Here is a 17426-nt window from a genome sequence, read left to right on the forward strand (position 1 = left end):
AAGTGACCAAATATGAGGTTCCAAAAAAATCCTAGAAAAGAAAGTTTTATAGTACATAGAGGATGACATGCGGGTCCCATTTAGCGACAGCGGTCTCACCGTTTGAGAGGCGGCAGGGGATCGAAAGAAAAAGGTAAGTGACCAAATATGAGGTGCCAAAAAAATCCAAGAAAAGAAAGTTTTATAGTACATAGAGGATGACATGCGGGTCCCATTTAGCGACAGCGGTATCACCGTTTGAGAGGCGGCGGGGATCGAAAGAAAAAGGCAAGTGACCAAATTTGAGGTGCCAAAAGAAACTCCAAGAAAAGAAAGTTGATTGCTCATAGAGGATGACATGCAGGTCCCAATTAGCAGCAGCGGTGTCAACGTTTCCAAGGCGGCAAGGGATCAAAATAAAAAGGAAGTAGCCAGAAATCAGGGGGTCAAAAAAAATCCAAGAATAGAAAGAATTTTGGTTCATAGAGGATGACATGCGGGACCCATGATCCTGCATCGTAAACGGCTCGATCGGAGAGCGTTGAACGAGATGGCGCGATCGAGAAAAAAACAATGCCAGAGGCTGCCATCTGGGCCCTACATCCCTCGGCGGTGCGGATTTGCGTTGACTCGGCCGGCGAACCCGAGAATTCGAGATGCACCACGTCCCGGGCCACCATACGCAATGTTTTGGCCGTTTTCGTCGGGCTAGGTGGCCTCAAAAACGAGAAAAAACGTTTTGACATGCACAACGGACAGACCCAAAATCGTCGGCCATGGTACACCAGCAACCACGGCGCGACTTCAACTTCGTCGGCCATGGCAACTTTTCTTGTAGTGTAGAACCTTCCCGGTCTTCCATCGGAAAAAGCCCGAACTTTTCTGAAATCTAGAAATCAACTTCCCTTATATGAATCTTATTCTCCGGACCATTCCGGACCTCCTCGTGATGTCCTGGATCCCATCTAAGACTCCGAACAAGCTTCATTCTACATCTCATATTCCGAATCTACTTACACGACATCGAACCTTAAGCGCGTCACCCTACGGTTCGTGAACTATGCGGACATGATCGAGACTCCTCTCCGACCAGTAACCAATAGCGGGACCTGGAGATCCATAATGACTCCCACACATTCAGCGATAACTTAGTGATTGGTTGAACCATTAACATACGATACCGATTCCCTTTGTCACGCGATACTTTACTTGTCCGAGGTTCGATCATCGGTATCTCCATACCTAGTTCAACCTCATTACCGACAAGTAATCTTTCCTCGTACCGTGGTATGTTACCTCTTGTGATCGTGTCACATTCTTGCAAGCTAATTAGACGACATTCCACCGAGAGCGCCCAGAGTATACCGATCTGTCATCGGGATGGACAAATCCCACTCTTGATCCATATGCCTCAAATCACACTTTCCGAATACTCAATCCCATCTTTATAACCACCCATTTACGCAATGGAGTTTGATGTAATCAAAGTATCCTTTCGGTGCAAGTGATTTACATGATCTCATGGTCGAAGGACTAGGTAACTATGTATCGAAAGCTTATAGCAAGATGAACTTAATGACTTGATCTTATGCTACTCTCATTTGGATGTGTGTCCATTATATCATTCACCCAATGACATAACCTTGTTATTAACAACATACAATGTTCATGATCACGAAACCATGATCATCTATTAATCAACAAGCTAGTAATACAAGAGGCTTACTAGAGACTCCTTGTTGTTTACATAACACACATGTATCAATGTTTCAGTTAATACAATTATAGCATGGGATGCAAACATTTATCATAAACACAAAGATATAATAATAACCATTTTATTATTGCCTCTTGGGCATATCTCCAACAGTCTCCCACTTGCACTAGAGTCAATAATCTAGATTACATGGTAAGGTACCTAACACCCATGGCGTTCTGGTGTAGGTCATGCTTTTCCCTAGGGAGAGCTTTAGTCAATAGATCTGCCACATTCAGATCTGCGTGTACTTTGCAAATCTTTACATCACCATCTTAGACATACTCGTGAATCACATGAAAACGTAGCTTGATATGCTTCAGCTTCTTGTGTGACCTTGGCTCTTGTGCATTGGCTATGGCACCAATGTTGTCACAATAAATGACTAATGGGTCCAATGCACTAGGAACCACACCAAGCTCAGTAATGAACCTCTTCATCCATATTGTTTCCGATGAAGCCTCCGAAGCAGCTATGTATTCAGATTCAGTTGAAGATTTCGCCACCGTGCATTGCTTGGAACTCATCCAGCTTAATGCAGCACCATTCAATATGAACACGTACCCAGACTGAGGCTTAGAGTCATCTAGATCAGTGTTCCAACTAGCATCGGTGTAACTGCTTACAACGAGCTCTTGGTCACCTCCATAACAAATAAACATATCCTTAGTCCTTTTCATGTACTTCAGGATATTCTTGACCGTTGTCCAGTGTTCCATTCATGGATCACTCTGATATATGCTGGTCAAACTAACAGCATGTGCGATATCAGGTCTAGTACACATCATGGCATACATGATAGAGCCTACTTCCGAGGCATAGGGGATCTTGTTCATCCTCTCTCTTTCTTCTGCCATAGCCGGACCTTGAGTATTACTCAAGACCTTACCTGGCAACATAGGCAAGAACCCTTTCTTGCTTTCATCCATTCTAAACTTCTTTAGAATCTTGTCCAGGTATGTATTTTGTGAAAGAGCTATTAGGCGTCTTGATCTATCTCTATAAATCTTGATGCCTAAAATATATGCTGCTTTGCCAAGGTCTTTCATTGAAAAACACTTATTCAGATAACCTTTAATACTGCTTAGAAGTTCTATATCATTCCCAATCAATAATATGTCATCTAAATATAATATCAGGAATGCTACAGAACTCCCACTCACTTTCTTGTAAATACACACCTCACCATGAGTCTGTATAAACCCGAAGTCTTTGATCACCTTATGAAAACGTCGGTTCCAACTCTGGGACGTTTGCTTCAGTCCATAAATGGAACGCTGAAGTTTGCATACATTGTCAGTATTTTTAGGATCGACAAAACCTTTAGGTTGTACCATATACAACTCTTCCTCAATGTCACCATTAAGGAACGCTGTTTTGACATCCATCTGAATCTCATAATCGAAAAATGCAGCTATTGCTAACAAAATCCTCACAGACTTTAGCTTCACTACAGGTGAGAAAGTCTCATCATAGTCAACTCCTTGAATTTGTCGGAACCCCTTCGCGACAAGTCGAGCTTTATAGATGGTAATATTACCATCAGCATCTGTTTTTTTCTTTTGAAGATCCATTTATTGTCGACAACCTTGCGTCTATCAGGTAAGTCTACCAAAGTCCAAACTTGGTTATCATACATGGATCCCATTTCGGATTTCATGGCCTCTTGCCATTTGTTGGAATATGGGCTCATCATCGCTTCCTCATACGTCGCAAGGTCTTCATCATTGTTATCCACAATCATGACATTTAGATAGGGGTCATACCAATCAGGAGTGGTACGATTCCTCGTCGATCTGCGAGGTTCAGTAGCTTCTTCGTTCGAAGTTTCATGATCATCATCATTCGCTTCCTCTCTTATCGGTGCAGGCGGCATAGGAACATCTTTCGGTGCTGCGCTACTCTGATCTTCGAGAGAAGGTTCAATAACCTCGTCGAGTTCTACTTTCCTTGCTATCACTTCTTTCGTGAGAAACTAGAAAGGATCCCTTCTTGGCAACAAAGACTTTGCCTTTGGATCTGTGATAGAAGGTATACCAATTTTTTCTTTAGGGTATCCTATGAAGATGCATTTCTCCGCTTTGGGTTCTAGCTTCTCAGGTTGTAACTTCTTTACATAAGCTTCGCAGCCCAAAACTTTAAGGAACGACAACTTAGGTTTCTTACCAAACCATAATTCATACGGTGTCATTTCAACGGATTTAGATGGTGCCCTATTTAAAGTGAATGCGGTTGTCTCTAATGCGTAACCCCAAAACGATAACGGCAAATCGGTAAGAGACATCATAGATCGAACCATATCTAAGAGAGTTCGATTACGATGTTCGGACACACCATTGCGCGGTGGTGTTCCCGGCGGTGTCAACTATGAAAGTATTCCGTATTTCTTTAAATGCATGCCAAACTCATAACTCAGATATTCGCCTCCGCGATCAGAACGCAGAAACTTAATCTTCTTGTTACGTTGATTTTCTGCTTCACTTTGGAATTTCTTAAACTTCTCGAAAGTTTCGGACTTATGTTTCATAAAGTAAATATACCCATATCTACTCAGATTATCCGTGAAGGTTAGAACATAACGATAACCACCGCGCGATGCTACACTCATTGGTCCGCACACATCGGTATGTATGATTTCCAATAAGTCTATAGCTCGCTCCATTGTACCAGAGAATGGAGTCTTAGTCATTTTTCCCATTAGACATGCTTCGCATCTATCAAGTGACTCAAAGTCAAGTGATTCAAGAAGTCCATCGGAATGGAGTTTCTTCATGCGCTTCACTCCAATATGACCAAGAGCCACATATAAGTAAAATTATCATTCAATTTAATTCGCTTAGCATCAATGTTATGAACATGTGTATCACTACTATCGAGATTTAACAAGTATAAACCTTTCATCTGAGGCGCATGACCATAAAAGATATTATTCATATAAATAGAATAACCATTATTCTCTGACTTAAACGAATAATCGTCTTGCATTAAACAAGATCCAGATATAATGTTCATACTCAACGCAGGCACCAAATAATAATTATTCAGATTTAAAACTAATCTCGAAGGTAGATGTAGAGGGAGCGTGCCGACGGCGATCACATCGACCTTGGATCCATGTCCAACGCGCATCGTCACCTCGTCCCTCGCTAGTCCTCGTTTATTCCGCAGTTCCTATTTCGAGTTACAAATGTGAGCAACCGAACCAGTCTGAAATACATAGGCACTACTAAGATTACCATTAATATAGACATCAATAACATTATTGGGGATTGTAAAAGAAGATCTTCTAGGGCGTCTCATAGTGGCTCTTGACCATGCTTGAGGGAACGACATATTTAAACCCTCTTATTTCTGATTACTTTGCTGGCTTGTTTGCGACTGAAGTAGATGAGCCTGACCATGCTTTATTATCCAAAGTGATTCCCAAAATTTCTGATCAGATGAATAGCGACCTTAGAAAAGCTTATACTCTAGAGGAAGTGAAGAAGGCTCTGTTTTCTATTGGAGATACATGCAATTTTTTTCAAGAAATGTTGGACTATTATTTTGAAATAGCATTTTTTGGAACTTTCATTATAGGGTGCATGTGCACATGCACCCCGGTTCACATCCTTCCCGTCCAGAATACTGGTCCATTAAAAAATAACGCATCCAAGGAGATGAGCATGTACAATGGGCGTCCGGCCATACAAGAAAGGACCGGATTAGGAGCGGTGTAATTCACGATACGTTAGGGGTGGCACCGATCGACGAGAAGCTAGTCAAATATCGACTAAGATGGTTTGAACATATCCAATGGAGACCTCTAGAAGCTCTCGTTAACAATGAAATTCTAAATAGTATGGAGGAGATTAGAAGGGTTAGAAAATGACAAAAGTTGACTTGGGTGGAAGCAGAAAAAAGAGATATGAGTGATTGAAATGTACCTAAAGTCTTGGCTCTTGATAAGAGTGCATGGAGATCAACGATCTGTATCCCGGAATTTTAGTTTACACTCTTTTTTCCTTCTCCTTCTTGTTTTGGTTTCCTTTTATTTCTATTAGGTCGCATTTTTCGTTTTCCTGGCTTGTTTGGAAAAAAGGTTTTGATATTGTTGTAGTACATATGCAAGTCTAGTGTGTGTGATCAAATTTGCATAAAAAATAATACTTCATCCGTCCCACCATAAGTATCTTAACTTTATTAAAATTTAGATATATCTAGACATTATCTAGTAGATAGATAAATCAAAATTTTGACATAGTTCATACACTTTTAGTGAGAGACAGAGGGAGTATTACATGTGGTTTATACAAAAGAAAAGATAAATGTTGGAAGCAAAATAGAGTTAGATTTTCCTTTTCAAAGCATAGATTTTGTGATTTTTATGTATCCAATAAATAAAGTATTATCCAATGAAACTCTACAGAAAACTCTACAAATATGTACGTACAGAGCATGTTCATGTACCCACGTAAGTGGTTTTAGAATTTTTTAAAACTTTAAACTATTATTTTCAATTTTTAAATATCGAGTGCCCCGGAACTCGGGAGCACGAATGCTGCACTCATTAAACATGAAAAAATGATCAAAATCATACATTTAGATACGATATTGTTATTTATGGTCCTACTAAGATAACTATATTTAAGATACCATTGAGAACCCTCGATCAAATTTCAAGTTGTTTGTATAAAATGATGGGGTAATCTTAACACAATGCTAGCAGTAGTTGACCGTGAAATAAAAAGTTATAAGTTGGCTGAATCATAATCCACTCTCTTTTGAACAGGGATGAACACCGCTGAGAGACGTAATCCGTGTTAATTCGCATAGCCATTGAAATATCTTTGGGATATCATTTCTATTTTATCTTTTGGAGTTATTATATTATTAAATCAATGGTGTGAAAGAGAAACAAACGTCCATTCATAACCTTAAATTTGGATGCTCGACATCCCTTAGAACTTAAATAAGTGAAATTTTCATAACCCTTGTATAGTAGAATATGTGACTCTTTTTTTACTAGAAAAATTCAGATCTATTATAGAAGTTCATAGAAGTACAAAACATCCAAAAAAGAAGATAGATCAAAGGTCCTTGAACCACCTAACAACCACTACTACCGCCAGAGCGAATCGTCAACACGACGTTGACAGTCGAAAAGTTTTTGTGCATGTTAACCTAAGTACCAGCGCCCTAGAGCCAAAGTCGATGCCGTTGAACCCTTGTATTGATGTGAAACTTATGACACTAAACCTGTAACACACATAGACTAAAACGAAATTCACCACTTCATGGCGCAGCAATCAGACAATTCTCCGCCATTCTCTCTAGAACGTTAAATATAGGCATTTGGACGTATGAGCTTAATGAAAAAGAGCAGTCTAGCAAAATCTAAAATTTGGTTGTATATGAGTTTAACTTTAGCCTCACATCTTGTCCACATGATGATTTTACCTCTCACATATCTCTATCACAGCCATCACCACGTTGTTGTCTATAAAGCCGGGGACAAAGCCTATCATGAAAACGCGCTAAAATGTCACCATGTTGTTGCCAGCGACTGTGGGCACGAAAGTTACGACCATGGATTACCACCTCTCACCTATCATGACCATGCAGCCGTCCACAAAGCCAAACATAAAAGGTGTACCATGATGGCGCGCGGAAAATACCACCGTGCCGCCAACGTTGGTCAGCATGGATTAGCATTTCTCAGCTATCACAACCACACCATCATCCACGAAGCTAGGCACAAAGGCCTACCACGACAGCACACAAAAATATCAACATACCCTGGCCGATGACGATGATCATGACAATTACCACCATTATCCAACCACCACTACAAATATCACCCTCAAAAGTACTAGATGATCAAGAGGGCAAGCGAGAGGTTGAGCAACACGATAATAAAACTATAGACCAATGAACTAGACATATGCACAAGTTACGGTATACTAGCGAGTTGTAGATCTATCTGTCTGTGTCCATTGAAACGAAAACTTACAACACGAGAGTTGTGCAGAATAGTGATGTTAAGCTGCTCCTTATATGAAGTTTCAGAACGTTCAACCATGTACGGAGAAGTTGATGAACTTGCCTTAGAAAACCCTAAAGGCACAAACATCTTGGAAATAATTTAAATCAAACAGGCCCTTAGTTCTTTGTCAAATTTTATTTATGTAACAAGAAATAAGGCAAACGGTCCCACATTACAGTCACACAAACATCTTTGTAGTCTATGGACAACTTCCACCTACGCCACTCATCCACCTTTCTTCACCAAAATCCCTCATAGAACCCTAGCTCCCGCCGCTCCGTGGTTCCGCATGGCCGGCGCCGCCGCACTCCGGCGGGCTGCCCGCCGCGCCGTCCGCACGCTAGCAAATTCTTCCGCTCCCCCACGGACGATCTCACTGCCCGAGCGCCTCCTATCCTCCCAGGCGTCGCCGGAGCACCGGCCCCGCCCCGGCGTCTCGGGGTCGGAGCTGGGGCAGTACCCACCGGAGCGGATCCGGAACTTCTCCATCATCGCGCACGTCGACCACGGCAAGTCAACGCTCGCCGACCGGCTGCTGGAGCTCACTGGCACCATCCAGAAGGGCCATGGCCAGCCTCAGTACCTCGACAAGCTGCAGGTGCGACGCGAAACCTCCCCTTTTCTAGAAACATGGGCAATTCGAGTCAAATGCTGAAAGAAATGTACTGTGTAAATTGCAGTTCGTTCATAGTGGAACTGTATTAGCAACCTTATGACTTTGATAAAGGCTGATTGCCCAATGTTAACAAATGCATGAGTAAAAATTCTCCTTTAAAAGCAACATGCTGTGTATTCCCTGATGCGGTTGTTAACTTTTGATGGAACCCTTACAATGAAGTATTACTAGCTGAATGTCTGCTCGTTTGTAGGAACTATTAAAAATAATTTTACCGAAACATGGCAGTGCAAGTGAAATGTTGGCTACCAGGTTGCTTAATTTTACTGCATAAACTAATGATACATGTATGGTTCGAAAAGAACAGTTCGTACATAGTATAACTGGAGTATTAGCAACGTAGTGTCTTTCATAAAAGGGTGATTCATTTTTGGAGTGCCAATAAATGCACAAGAGAAAAGTCGTGAGAGCCTTGCAAGATACAATTAAGTCTATCTGATTAATCCAGTCATGTGGCACGTCAGTCGCTGTAGAAATCCTGGGTCACAAAAACTGACTTGGAGGTAAAGAGAAAGGGCAACACAATCATGAAAAACATTGTTAGCATTTGTTTTACTGATCAGTACATTCGGATATACAGGGGTTAGCAGATATTAAAGAAAAATGAGCCAGATATGCTTGCTTCATATGGAAATTGGTAAATACATGGGAATTCTTCATTCTAAATAACAAATAGCTGAGCGCATTTGGATTTATCTTTAGCGTCCATCATTTGTGTCATTACTTATTTTTGGATGGCAATATCAACATGAGTGAAATACCTTCACTTGGACATTCCTATTTCTTAAATATTTCCATTGTCATGAAGTTCCTCTAACAGGCGATATTGCTGAGGTAGATAAATCGCTGTTGTATAATTCGATACTTTCTGCCCTTTGTTGTAACATTCATATCTGGTATCAACAGGTAGAGAGAGAAAGAGGCATCACTGTCAAAGCCCAAACCGCAACTATGTTCTATAAGCATGCTGTAGAAACTTCCGAGTCCCTTGGGACAGATACTCCAAGCTATTTGCTTAACCTGATTGATACTCCAGGCCACGTAGATTTCAGTTATGAGGTCTCAAGGTCCTTGGCAGCTTGCCAGGGTGCTCTTCTAGTAGTTGATGCGGCCCAAGGTGTACAGGCACAAACAATTGCAAATTTTTACCTCGCATTTGAGTCAAACCTTAGCATTATTCCTGTCATTAACAAGATTGATCAGCCTACTGCCGATCCTGATAATGTGAAGGCCCAGTTGAAGAGGTTATTTGATATCGATCCAAGTGAAGCTCTGCTGACTTCTGCCAAAACTGGTCAAGGCCTTAGCCAGGTGTTACCTGCTGTTATTGAGCGCATACCTTGTCCGCCTGGAAGTTGTGATTCACCTGTACGAATGCTGCTCTTAGATTCATACTACGATGAATACAAAGGGGTGATCTGTCATGTTGCTATCGTTGATGGTGCGATGCGTAAGGGAGATAAGATTTCATCAGCTGCGACTGGTCGCACATATGAAGTCTTTGATGTTGGCATTATGCATCCTGAGCTTACCCCAACTGGAGTGCTTTACACTGGACAAGTTGGATATGTTATAACTGGTATGCGTTCAACTAAAGAAGCACGCATTGGCGACACTCTTCATCAGGCAAAGAGTATCGTTGAACCACTTCCTGGTATGGGATCCACACCCTCCTGAAATCATTTCTTATCAGATGATTAATTTGATAATCCTAAAAAAATCACAGCTGATATATTGGCAGTTTCACAGGAGTTTTTTTTTTTTTTTTTTTTTTTTTGCTTTTGTTTGTTCTTTTGTGGTATTATGTGACATCATATAGAATAGCCTTTCAGGTTTCAAGCCTGTGCGACACATGGTCTTCTCTGGTGTATACCCGGCTGATGGTTCTGACTTTGAAGCTCTTAGCCATGCAATTGAAAAGCTAACATGTAATGATGCCAGTGTTTCTGTTACAAAAGAGACAAGCACTGCACTTGGCATGGGCTTCAGGTATAAGGTTTTCTGCATGCTCAGTATACTTCACTTCAATGTATCACATGCTATTAAGTGTTGAAACATGCCTCAGTTGTTGATCCGCGCATGAGTTTGTCTCTTGTGTATCCTTTACAGATGTGGTTTCCTAGGATTGCTGCACATGGATGTGTTTCATCAACGGCTTGAACAAGTATAGTTTTGCTATTACTTTTGCAAATATTTGTCAGGTTATCGGTGCCACTTAATTATGAGTTTCACTATGCACAGCTGTAAATAAGCCTTGCACTTAATTAATACCACCACAAACACCAAAAAAGGGTCATTATACCTTTGAAGAAAAACTTGCATCCTAATTACTGGAAGGTGCCAGTTGAGCATCCATGCTACTCAATTGTAAGGGAATGTATCTTCACTATCTTGCCTACTATGGCTGATTATATGTTAATTGGCCTGTTATGCCTACTAAGCTTGTTACCTACTAGTAACAGGCGAGGGTACCCAGCATGAGTATACGGCCTAGTAGACATGTTTTCAGTACATTGGCTATGATACATAGCTGGAAAATGTATGTTGTTAATATATCAGAAGCCATGTGATTATGTACACTGTATTAAGGCAAAATCTTCCGTTACAAAGTAATGAACATCTTTCAGTAATTTAGTGTTTAGTTTGCATGATACCTCAATTTAGAAATCAACAGCCCAAAGGTTTTGTGGTCCTTTTAGTCCTGGAAATGGAAACTTTTAGCAAATATGTCATTTAGATTGAAGATTATACGAAATTACTTTGCACAATTACACCCACATTTGAGTTTGCAATATCTATGCACCTATATCATAATTCAATTGTGGAGCTCTGTTTTCTCAACTAAATCATGTGCACATGCATTTCTCCTCTTACCGAGAAGTTGATGGAATAAAGGACGGTGACAGTGTTCATGCATCGTCTGATGAAATAATTTCTATGTTGACGTCATAAGATTCTATGTTGTCACTTTGTTTTGCTTAGGAGTATGGAGCTCAGGTTATATCCACCATACCAACTGTTCCATATATCTTTGAGTATGGCGATGAAAGGTGAGCATTTATAATGGTATTATACTTATTCTCTGCTAGGATATCTGATCTTAGATTCTTTTGTCCAGCAAAGTGCAAATTGAAAACCCTGCAGCCTTGTCTTTAAATACTGGAAAACGTGTAACGGCCTGCTGGGAGCCAACAGTCATTGCTACTATCATTATTCCTAGTGAGTAAGATCTGCTTCCTTTCTCATTTGTTTTTCCTTTTCATGATACATATGCACAACTAGAAAGATTTTGATGATGATGAACCACTTCTTTTAGGTATGTCGGGCCTGTAATTATGCTTTGTTCAGAAAGGAGGGGCGAGCAGCAAGAATATACATTCATTGATGCGTAATTGTTTCCACTGAGCCACGTCTTTTAAGTAAAAGCTTTCTATTTTTTTTCTTATTGTGGCTATGTTGATGCAGCCATAGAGCTTTATTAAAGTACCGATTACCTTTGAGGGAGATCATTGTGGACTTCTACAATGAGTTGAAAAGCATTACATCTGGCTATGCTACTTTTGACTATGAAGATTCTGAGTATGTCTTGTTTTCACTTAAAATATCAGATATGGTCTGGCTACACTACTGTTTTACCATTTAGAGATTCCGAGATTAAAATAAATATGGTTGCAAGATTGTTGTTCATTGAATTCCTTTGTTTTGATTGTTCTTTTCCTTTGAACATTTCATATCCTCTTTATTATTTGGAAGTAATAGTAGGCCTTGCTCATGAATATGGTCCTCTAGTGCGACTCTTCTCTCTAATCCCGTCTACTACGTACCAAAAAGAACTAACTTTTGCTTTTGACATCTCCAGTTTTTAAATAATCCAAACTGATTTTCTTATTGGATTAATTTGCAAAGCGGTGTATAATAATTGTTTGCATTGGGTGTGAGATGGCTATTCAAATAATAAATCTGTCCCATATTATAAGACATTTTAGGTAGGATTATTTGCCTATCAAAAGTCAAAACGTCTTATAGTATGGGACAGAGGTAGTAGCATTTGAGAATTTCTTTTATGAGAGGGAAAAATGCCTTTCTTATCATTATTCCTGGTTCTTGTTAGATTTCCTTACTTTAATTCACTTCAACAGGTATCAAAAATCTGATCTTGTTAAGATGGATATTCTACTTAATGGCCAGCCTGTTGATGCTATGGCAACTATAATCCATAACCAGAAAGCTCAGAAGGTTGGAAGAGAATTAGTGGACAAGCTCAAGAAATTTATAGAAAGGTATACATTACGCTCTTCATTTTGGGAAATCTGATGTGTAAAATCTTTTCTGGAGTAAATCTATATCCATAGGAATTTATATAGAAAGTAGGAGCTCAGCAGATCTAGATCCTAAACTTGTCTAATCATCGGGCTACATTTTGAATCGTGAAGTTGACATCATATCTTGAGTAACACTTTTGTTTAATTTCAATAATTAGCCAAATCAATCCAGATAAATTATATTTCCTTCTGCAGCAGTTGACTATTTGAATGGCCAACACTATACCTTGGGTTATTACTTTTTTTTCTGGTTTATTGTGTAAAAAACCGCTGAGCTGTGAAAAGTTGTTACTTTTGTCAAGGCACTGTCATGACTAGTTGGAATAATTATTTCATTCCACCACTCCTTCCACTCACGCTTTGGTCTCTGCTTGTGTAGGCAAATGTTTGAAATCACTATACAAGCAGCAATTGGTTCAAAGGTTATCGCAAGGGAAACGTAAGATATCAGTTCTGCTTTTTCTTAAATATTGCATCACTTTTTGACATTATTTTTTTATTAAAGATCTTTGTGCATTTGAAGTCCAGTTAGCTTGTATCTAGAGCTCTCAGGTTATTATTATTTTGTATTATTTTTGGCTGTGAAACATGTGAAAAGAAGTCCAGTTAGCTTGTCTTGGGCTCTCAGGTTATTATTAGTTTGTAGTTAGTCTCACCCAGTCCTAATTTATGTCCAACTGTCTAATGGCATTCACAGCAATTATGTTCAGTATCTTAACTGGAGTACTCTATAAGTAATAACGTGTTCATTTGCTTGAGTATTTTGTCTTGTGTCATTTCCAGTCTGTCAGCAATGAGAAAGAATGTTCTGGCCAAGTGCTATGGTGGTGACATTACTCGCAAGAAGAAGTTGCTAGAGAAGCAAAAGGAAGGGAAGAAGCGCATGAAACGTGTAGGATCCGTCGATATTCCTCAAGAAGCATTCCATGAGCTACTGAAGGTCTCCAGTTCAAAATAGTTGAGCTGATTTTTAGTGTTGGTCATCTTCTAGAAGGTAAGTTTTTGTATGTGGTTCTACACATCATGTCTCCAGCTTCCAGAATATTGCTAGTCTCACACCATTTTCTTGTTATTTCAGGTCTGCGTCGTAGTTCACTGGGTACAGACTGTAGCAGGATGTTGTACACCACCACTGGTCCACGGTGCTTATTTCATTGTTAGAAGTTCCAACTTCAGTGGCACTGGCGCTGCAAACCTTATGTTTATAGGTTGTGTTGATGGCGTCTACAACAGAGACACCCTGTACCCAGGTGTGCAGAAGAGCCTTCACTATTGCACACTGACACCCCGTTAGAATGATTCTGACTGGAAAGTCTGACAACCATATGCCAAATGTCGTGTTTACTGCACAGTTTTGGGAGCAAAATATGGAAGAATACTACTACTAACAGTTTTGTTTATTGAAATTTTTGTACACGGATAAATGGTGTATGGATTGGATCATATGTTCCCCCTTGTTTTGGTAAAGTTTATTTGTAAGTTCCCCTTTATATTTTTCTGGAAAATCAATAATAATAATAGTATGTAATAAGTGACGTATTGTCCGTCGAGCTACCTCGGATTTGAGTGCCCAATTCTGTGCTTGTTGCGCCAAATAATGCGGATTTGTTTTAAGTGTCGGAGAATTAGCGACATTGAAAGAGATTTTGCCGGCTAACCAGTGCAGCTGAAGTGTCAGAGAATTAGCTCTTGCTGAAAAGTTCGCAAGGAGCATACCCGCTGTAAGCAAGCTGAATGTCGACGCCAGTTTTTTTAAAAAGCATGAAAAACAGCTCATTTTGAAGTGTCGGAGAATTGCTCTTGCTGAAAAACTCGCAAGGAACATACCGCTAGATGTCGACGTCAGTTTAAAAAAACAAGAAGGCAGCAAAACAAAATTATGCACCAGCCGGGAATCGAACCCGGGTCTGTACCGTGGCAGGGTACTATTCTACCACTAGACCACTAGTGCTACTGTGGTTAAAATAAATTTTTATGTTACAACACTTTTGGGTCGCCTTTTGCCAACTGTCCAATAGGATGTATTTGGTAGCCTGGATCATTTGGAATTCACTCTCCCATTTAAGATATCTCACCTCATACAAGTTAGCCTCATATTTTGTGGTGTGTTTGTTAGTCCGTATGTGTTGGAACAAGTTGAACTGATACTTTGTTTGGTAGCCCCGTATGGGTAGAGATTGACCAAAAATATAGAATAACAGAGAGGTCCAACTTTTACACAAAACCCCTACAAATAAAATAAAAAAGCAATCGGGTCCACATGCACCACAATGTGATGGGAGCCTGTGAGTCTTCTTGTCGGCGGTGACCGTCACCTGCCTCCGCTTGGCCGTGCGGGAGATGCAGAGGGTGGGAGGAGGACCGGCTTGGGAGACTTCTCGCCGGTGGCGTTAGGCCATGGGGCGTGCTGGGACCCTTCAGCGGTGTCGGGCTGGATGGTGCCAGCCCGGGCTCCTGCCGGCGTGACCTCGTGTGGTAGATGCGGAGGGCTGGAGAAGGGCCGAAGCGGGACGAGCACCGGCCTGGGATCCTTCTCTTCGATGGTGGCGGGCCAGAGGGCGCCGGGGCGAGCTCCTGGCATCCCTTTCTCTGGCTTGGCCGGCCGGCGGAGTTTTTGCGGGATGAGTTCGTCCAGATTGAGTTGTGAAGCTCACCCGGCCTGGCTGAGGAGGCTTTTTCGCATGAGGTGAGCTATGCTGAGATGGATCTGACTCATTCTAACAAACAAGGTATGGTTGGTTTGGATGAGTTGAGATGAGAATATCTACCTTCAGCCGGGCTACCAAACACACCCTAAGAGACCAGTGAAACTCAAACCGAAAAGCTCACGCTGCCAGGCCCACCCTCCCCCAGGTGCCCTCACAGTAGGGGTGTAAACGGATTCAGATCGAAGCGAATATTGATCGGTTTTGGATTCGAATGCGGATATATCTGACCGTGGATTCGAATTGAAAATGGGACGGATTCGGTCCGGAAACAAACATAGTCGGATATATGCTTTCATCTATTGATAATTATAGTTTTTGCAAATCTTGAGAGGGATTTAAACCTTTTTTGTCTTGTGTAGTTAAGAAAAAGAGACACAATTTACGTTAAAACTTAAGAATTGATAGAATTTGAAGCTAAACATGCTCGCCACATGAATTTGGAAACTCAGTAAGTACTAACCTTGTGAATTGGCTTTGGCTTTTGACTAAAAAATCAAATTATCCGGTTTAAAATCTTCGGATTATCTTAATTAAATATCGGATAATCCATATCCACATGCTATTTGCTATACCATATCCTATATCGTATCCGGGGCACCACTCCGGATTCATATATCCTTATCCACTGGATTCTTGAAAATCGGATATGGACACCATAAAACGGATTCGGGGCCGGTTTCGGCGCGGAAATTATCCTATCCATTTACACCCCTACCTCACAACATCTCTAGGAGACGTGGCCGCATAAAAAAGGCGCTATTTTATGGGTTTAATGCAATTTTTAGGCTAGATTAGACATCATACTTGTGGTTTGGTCCGCAAAATTTTGGAGCGCCCTGCTTGCAACCTTCATTAGCCGCTATATAACGCAGACGGAGTGGCTGACGTGGGTCGAAACCCTATCCCTCTCCTCTGCTTCCCCTGCCCTTCCGCCGCACCAACCACCCAAATTCTGGCGTCGACGACCAAATCTGCGCGCACCCCGACTGATCCGCACCGCCGCATCTATATGGCGTTGGGCGTACTACTCTCTACATTGTTGTGGTCTTTTTGGTTTTGTTGTAGATTTAGCCGCTTTTGGCAAAAAAAAAAAAAAAACAGCTAGCTCATGCCATTTAGCATGGCTAGTTTCTAAAGATCTTGGACTAGTATTGGACCCTCTAGGTAAAAATAGGTAATTCACGTCATTTCGTATGGGCGGACTCAAATTACTTAGTTATTTACGTTGGGTTCAGTGGTAGTAATGTCCTTCTTTAGCTCGCTTCTTTGAAGAGGAATTGTCCTGCCGCTGCTCTTGGTGGTTGAGGTAGAGTCACGGCAGGCAGGCGTATCATCTATTTCAAACATGTCATCCAACATGATATGGCAATGAGGGACTATAGCTGATTGAAAGTTTTCCGAATGGCCAGCTTGAGATGTTCAAAAGTTTGTTCAAGTGTCATTTAGGAATGAAAAAAGAAGTGGCACATACCACAAAACCAAAGAGATATTCAAAAGTTAACTCTTATGAATAGGTAGAATTATCACTCCAGTACAACAAAACCAATGAGATCATGACAATGCAGATAATAGTAGTACGCAATACATACACCAACAACGTATCAGCTGCATCATGCACACAAAATACAAGTCCATGCGGAAGACGGAGACACCTATGTCTGTTTTTTAACTGGTTGAGACGAGTAGGGGAAGGAAACTCGCGACGTGCTTCCTGAAGTCAACTGAACCTTAAAAGTGTCAGAGAGAATTTAGTTCTTTGCTTAAAAATTCGTAAGGAGAAAAAAAAAAATGGAATGCACCAGCCGGGAATCGAACCCGGGTCTGTACCGTGGCAGGGTACTATTCTACCACTAGACCACTGGTGCAACTGTGACTAAAATTAAACTTTAATTTACAATACTTTGGTCGCCTTTTCCGAACCGAGCCTAGTAGGAGGCCGGTGCGAGTCAAACAGCGCCCA

At 40.9% G+C, this 17426-nt stretch overlaps 1 protein-coding gene and 2 non-coding genes across 3 annotated transcripts; 1 reads left to right on the forward strand and 2 right to left on the reverse strand.

Moving 5' to 3' along the window:
• The first annotated feature begins 8049 nt into the window (after nt 1-8049).
• LOC124685232 (translation factor GUF1 homolog, mitochondrial-like) lies at nt 8050-14286 on the forward strand. The gene is made up of 12 exons (XM_047219566.1): nt 8050-8358; nt 9343-10090; nt 10269-10425; nt 10546-10600; nt 11419-11486; nt 11555-11659; nt 11753-11824; nt 11902-12015; nt 12576-12716; nt 13138-13197; nt 13542-13752; nt 13837-14286. Exons 1-11 carry the CDS (start codon nt 8050-8052, stop codon nt 13714-13716), a joined length of 2004 nt encoding a protein of 667 aa, XP_047075522.1. The 3' UTR covers nt 13717-13752; nt 13837-14286.
• Nucleotides 14287-14638: 352 nt separating this feature from the next.
• Nucleotides 14639-14709, reverse strand: TRNAG-GCC. Its single transcript has one exon. It is a non-coding gene; the product is annotated as a tRNA-Gly (tRNA).
• Nucleotides 14710-17260: 2551 nt separating this feature from the next.
• TRNAG-GCC lies at nt 17261-17331 on the reverse strand. The gene has a single exon. It is a non-coding gene; the product is annotated as a tRNA-Gly (tRNA).
• Nucleotides 17332-17426: the final 95 nt, after the last annotated feature.

The sequence above is a fragment of the Lolium rigidum genome, chromosome 1 (genome assembly GCF_022539505.1).
Source record: "Lolium rigidum isolate FL_2022 chromosome 1, APGP_CSIRO_Lrig_0.1, whole genome shotgun sequence".
NCBI classification, from domain to species: Eukaryota; Viridiplantae; Streptophyta; class Magnoliopsida; order Poales; family Poaceae; genus Lolium; species Lolium rigidum.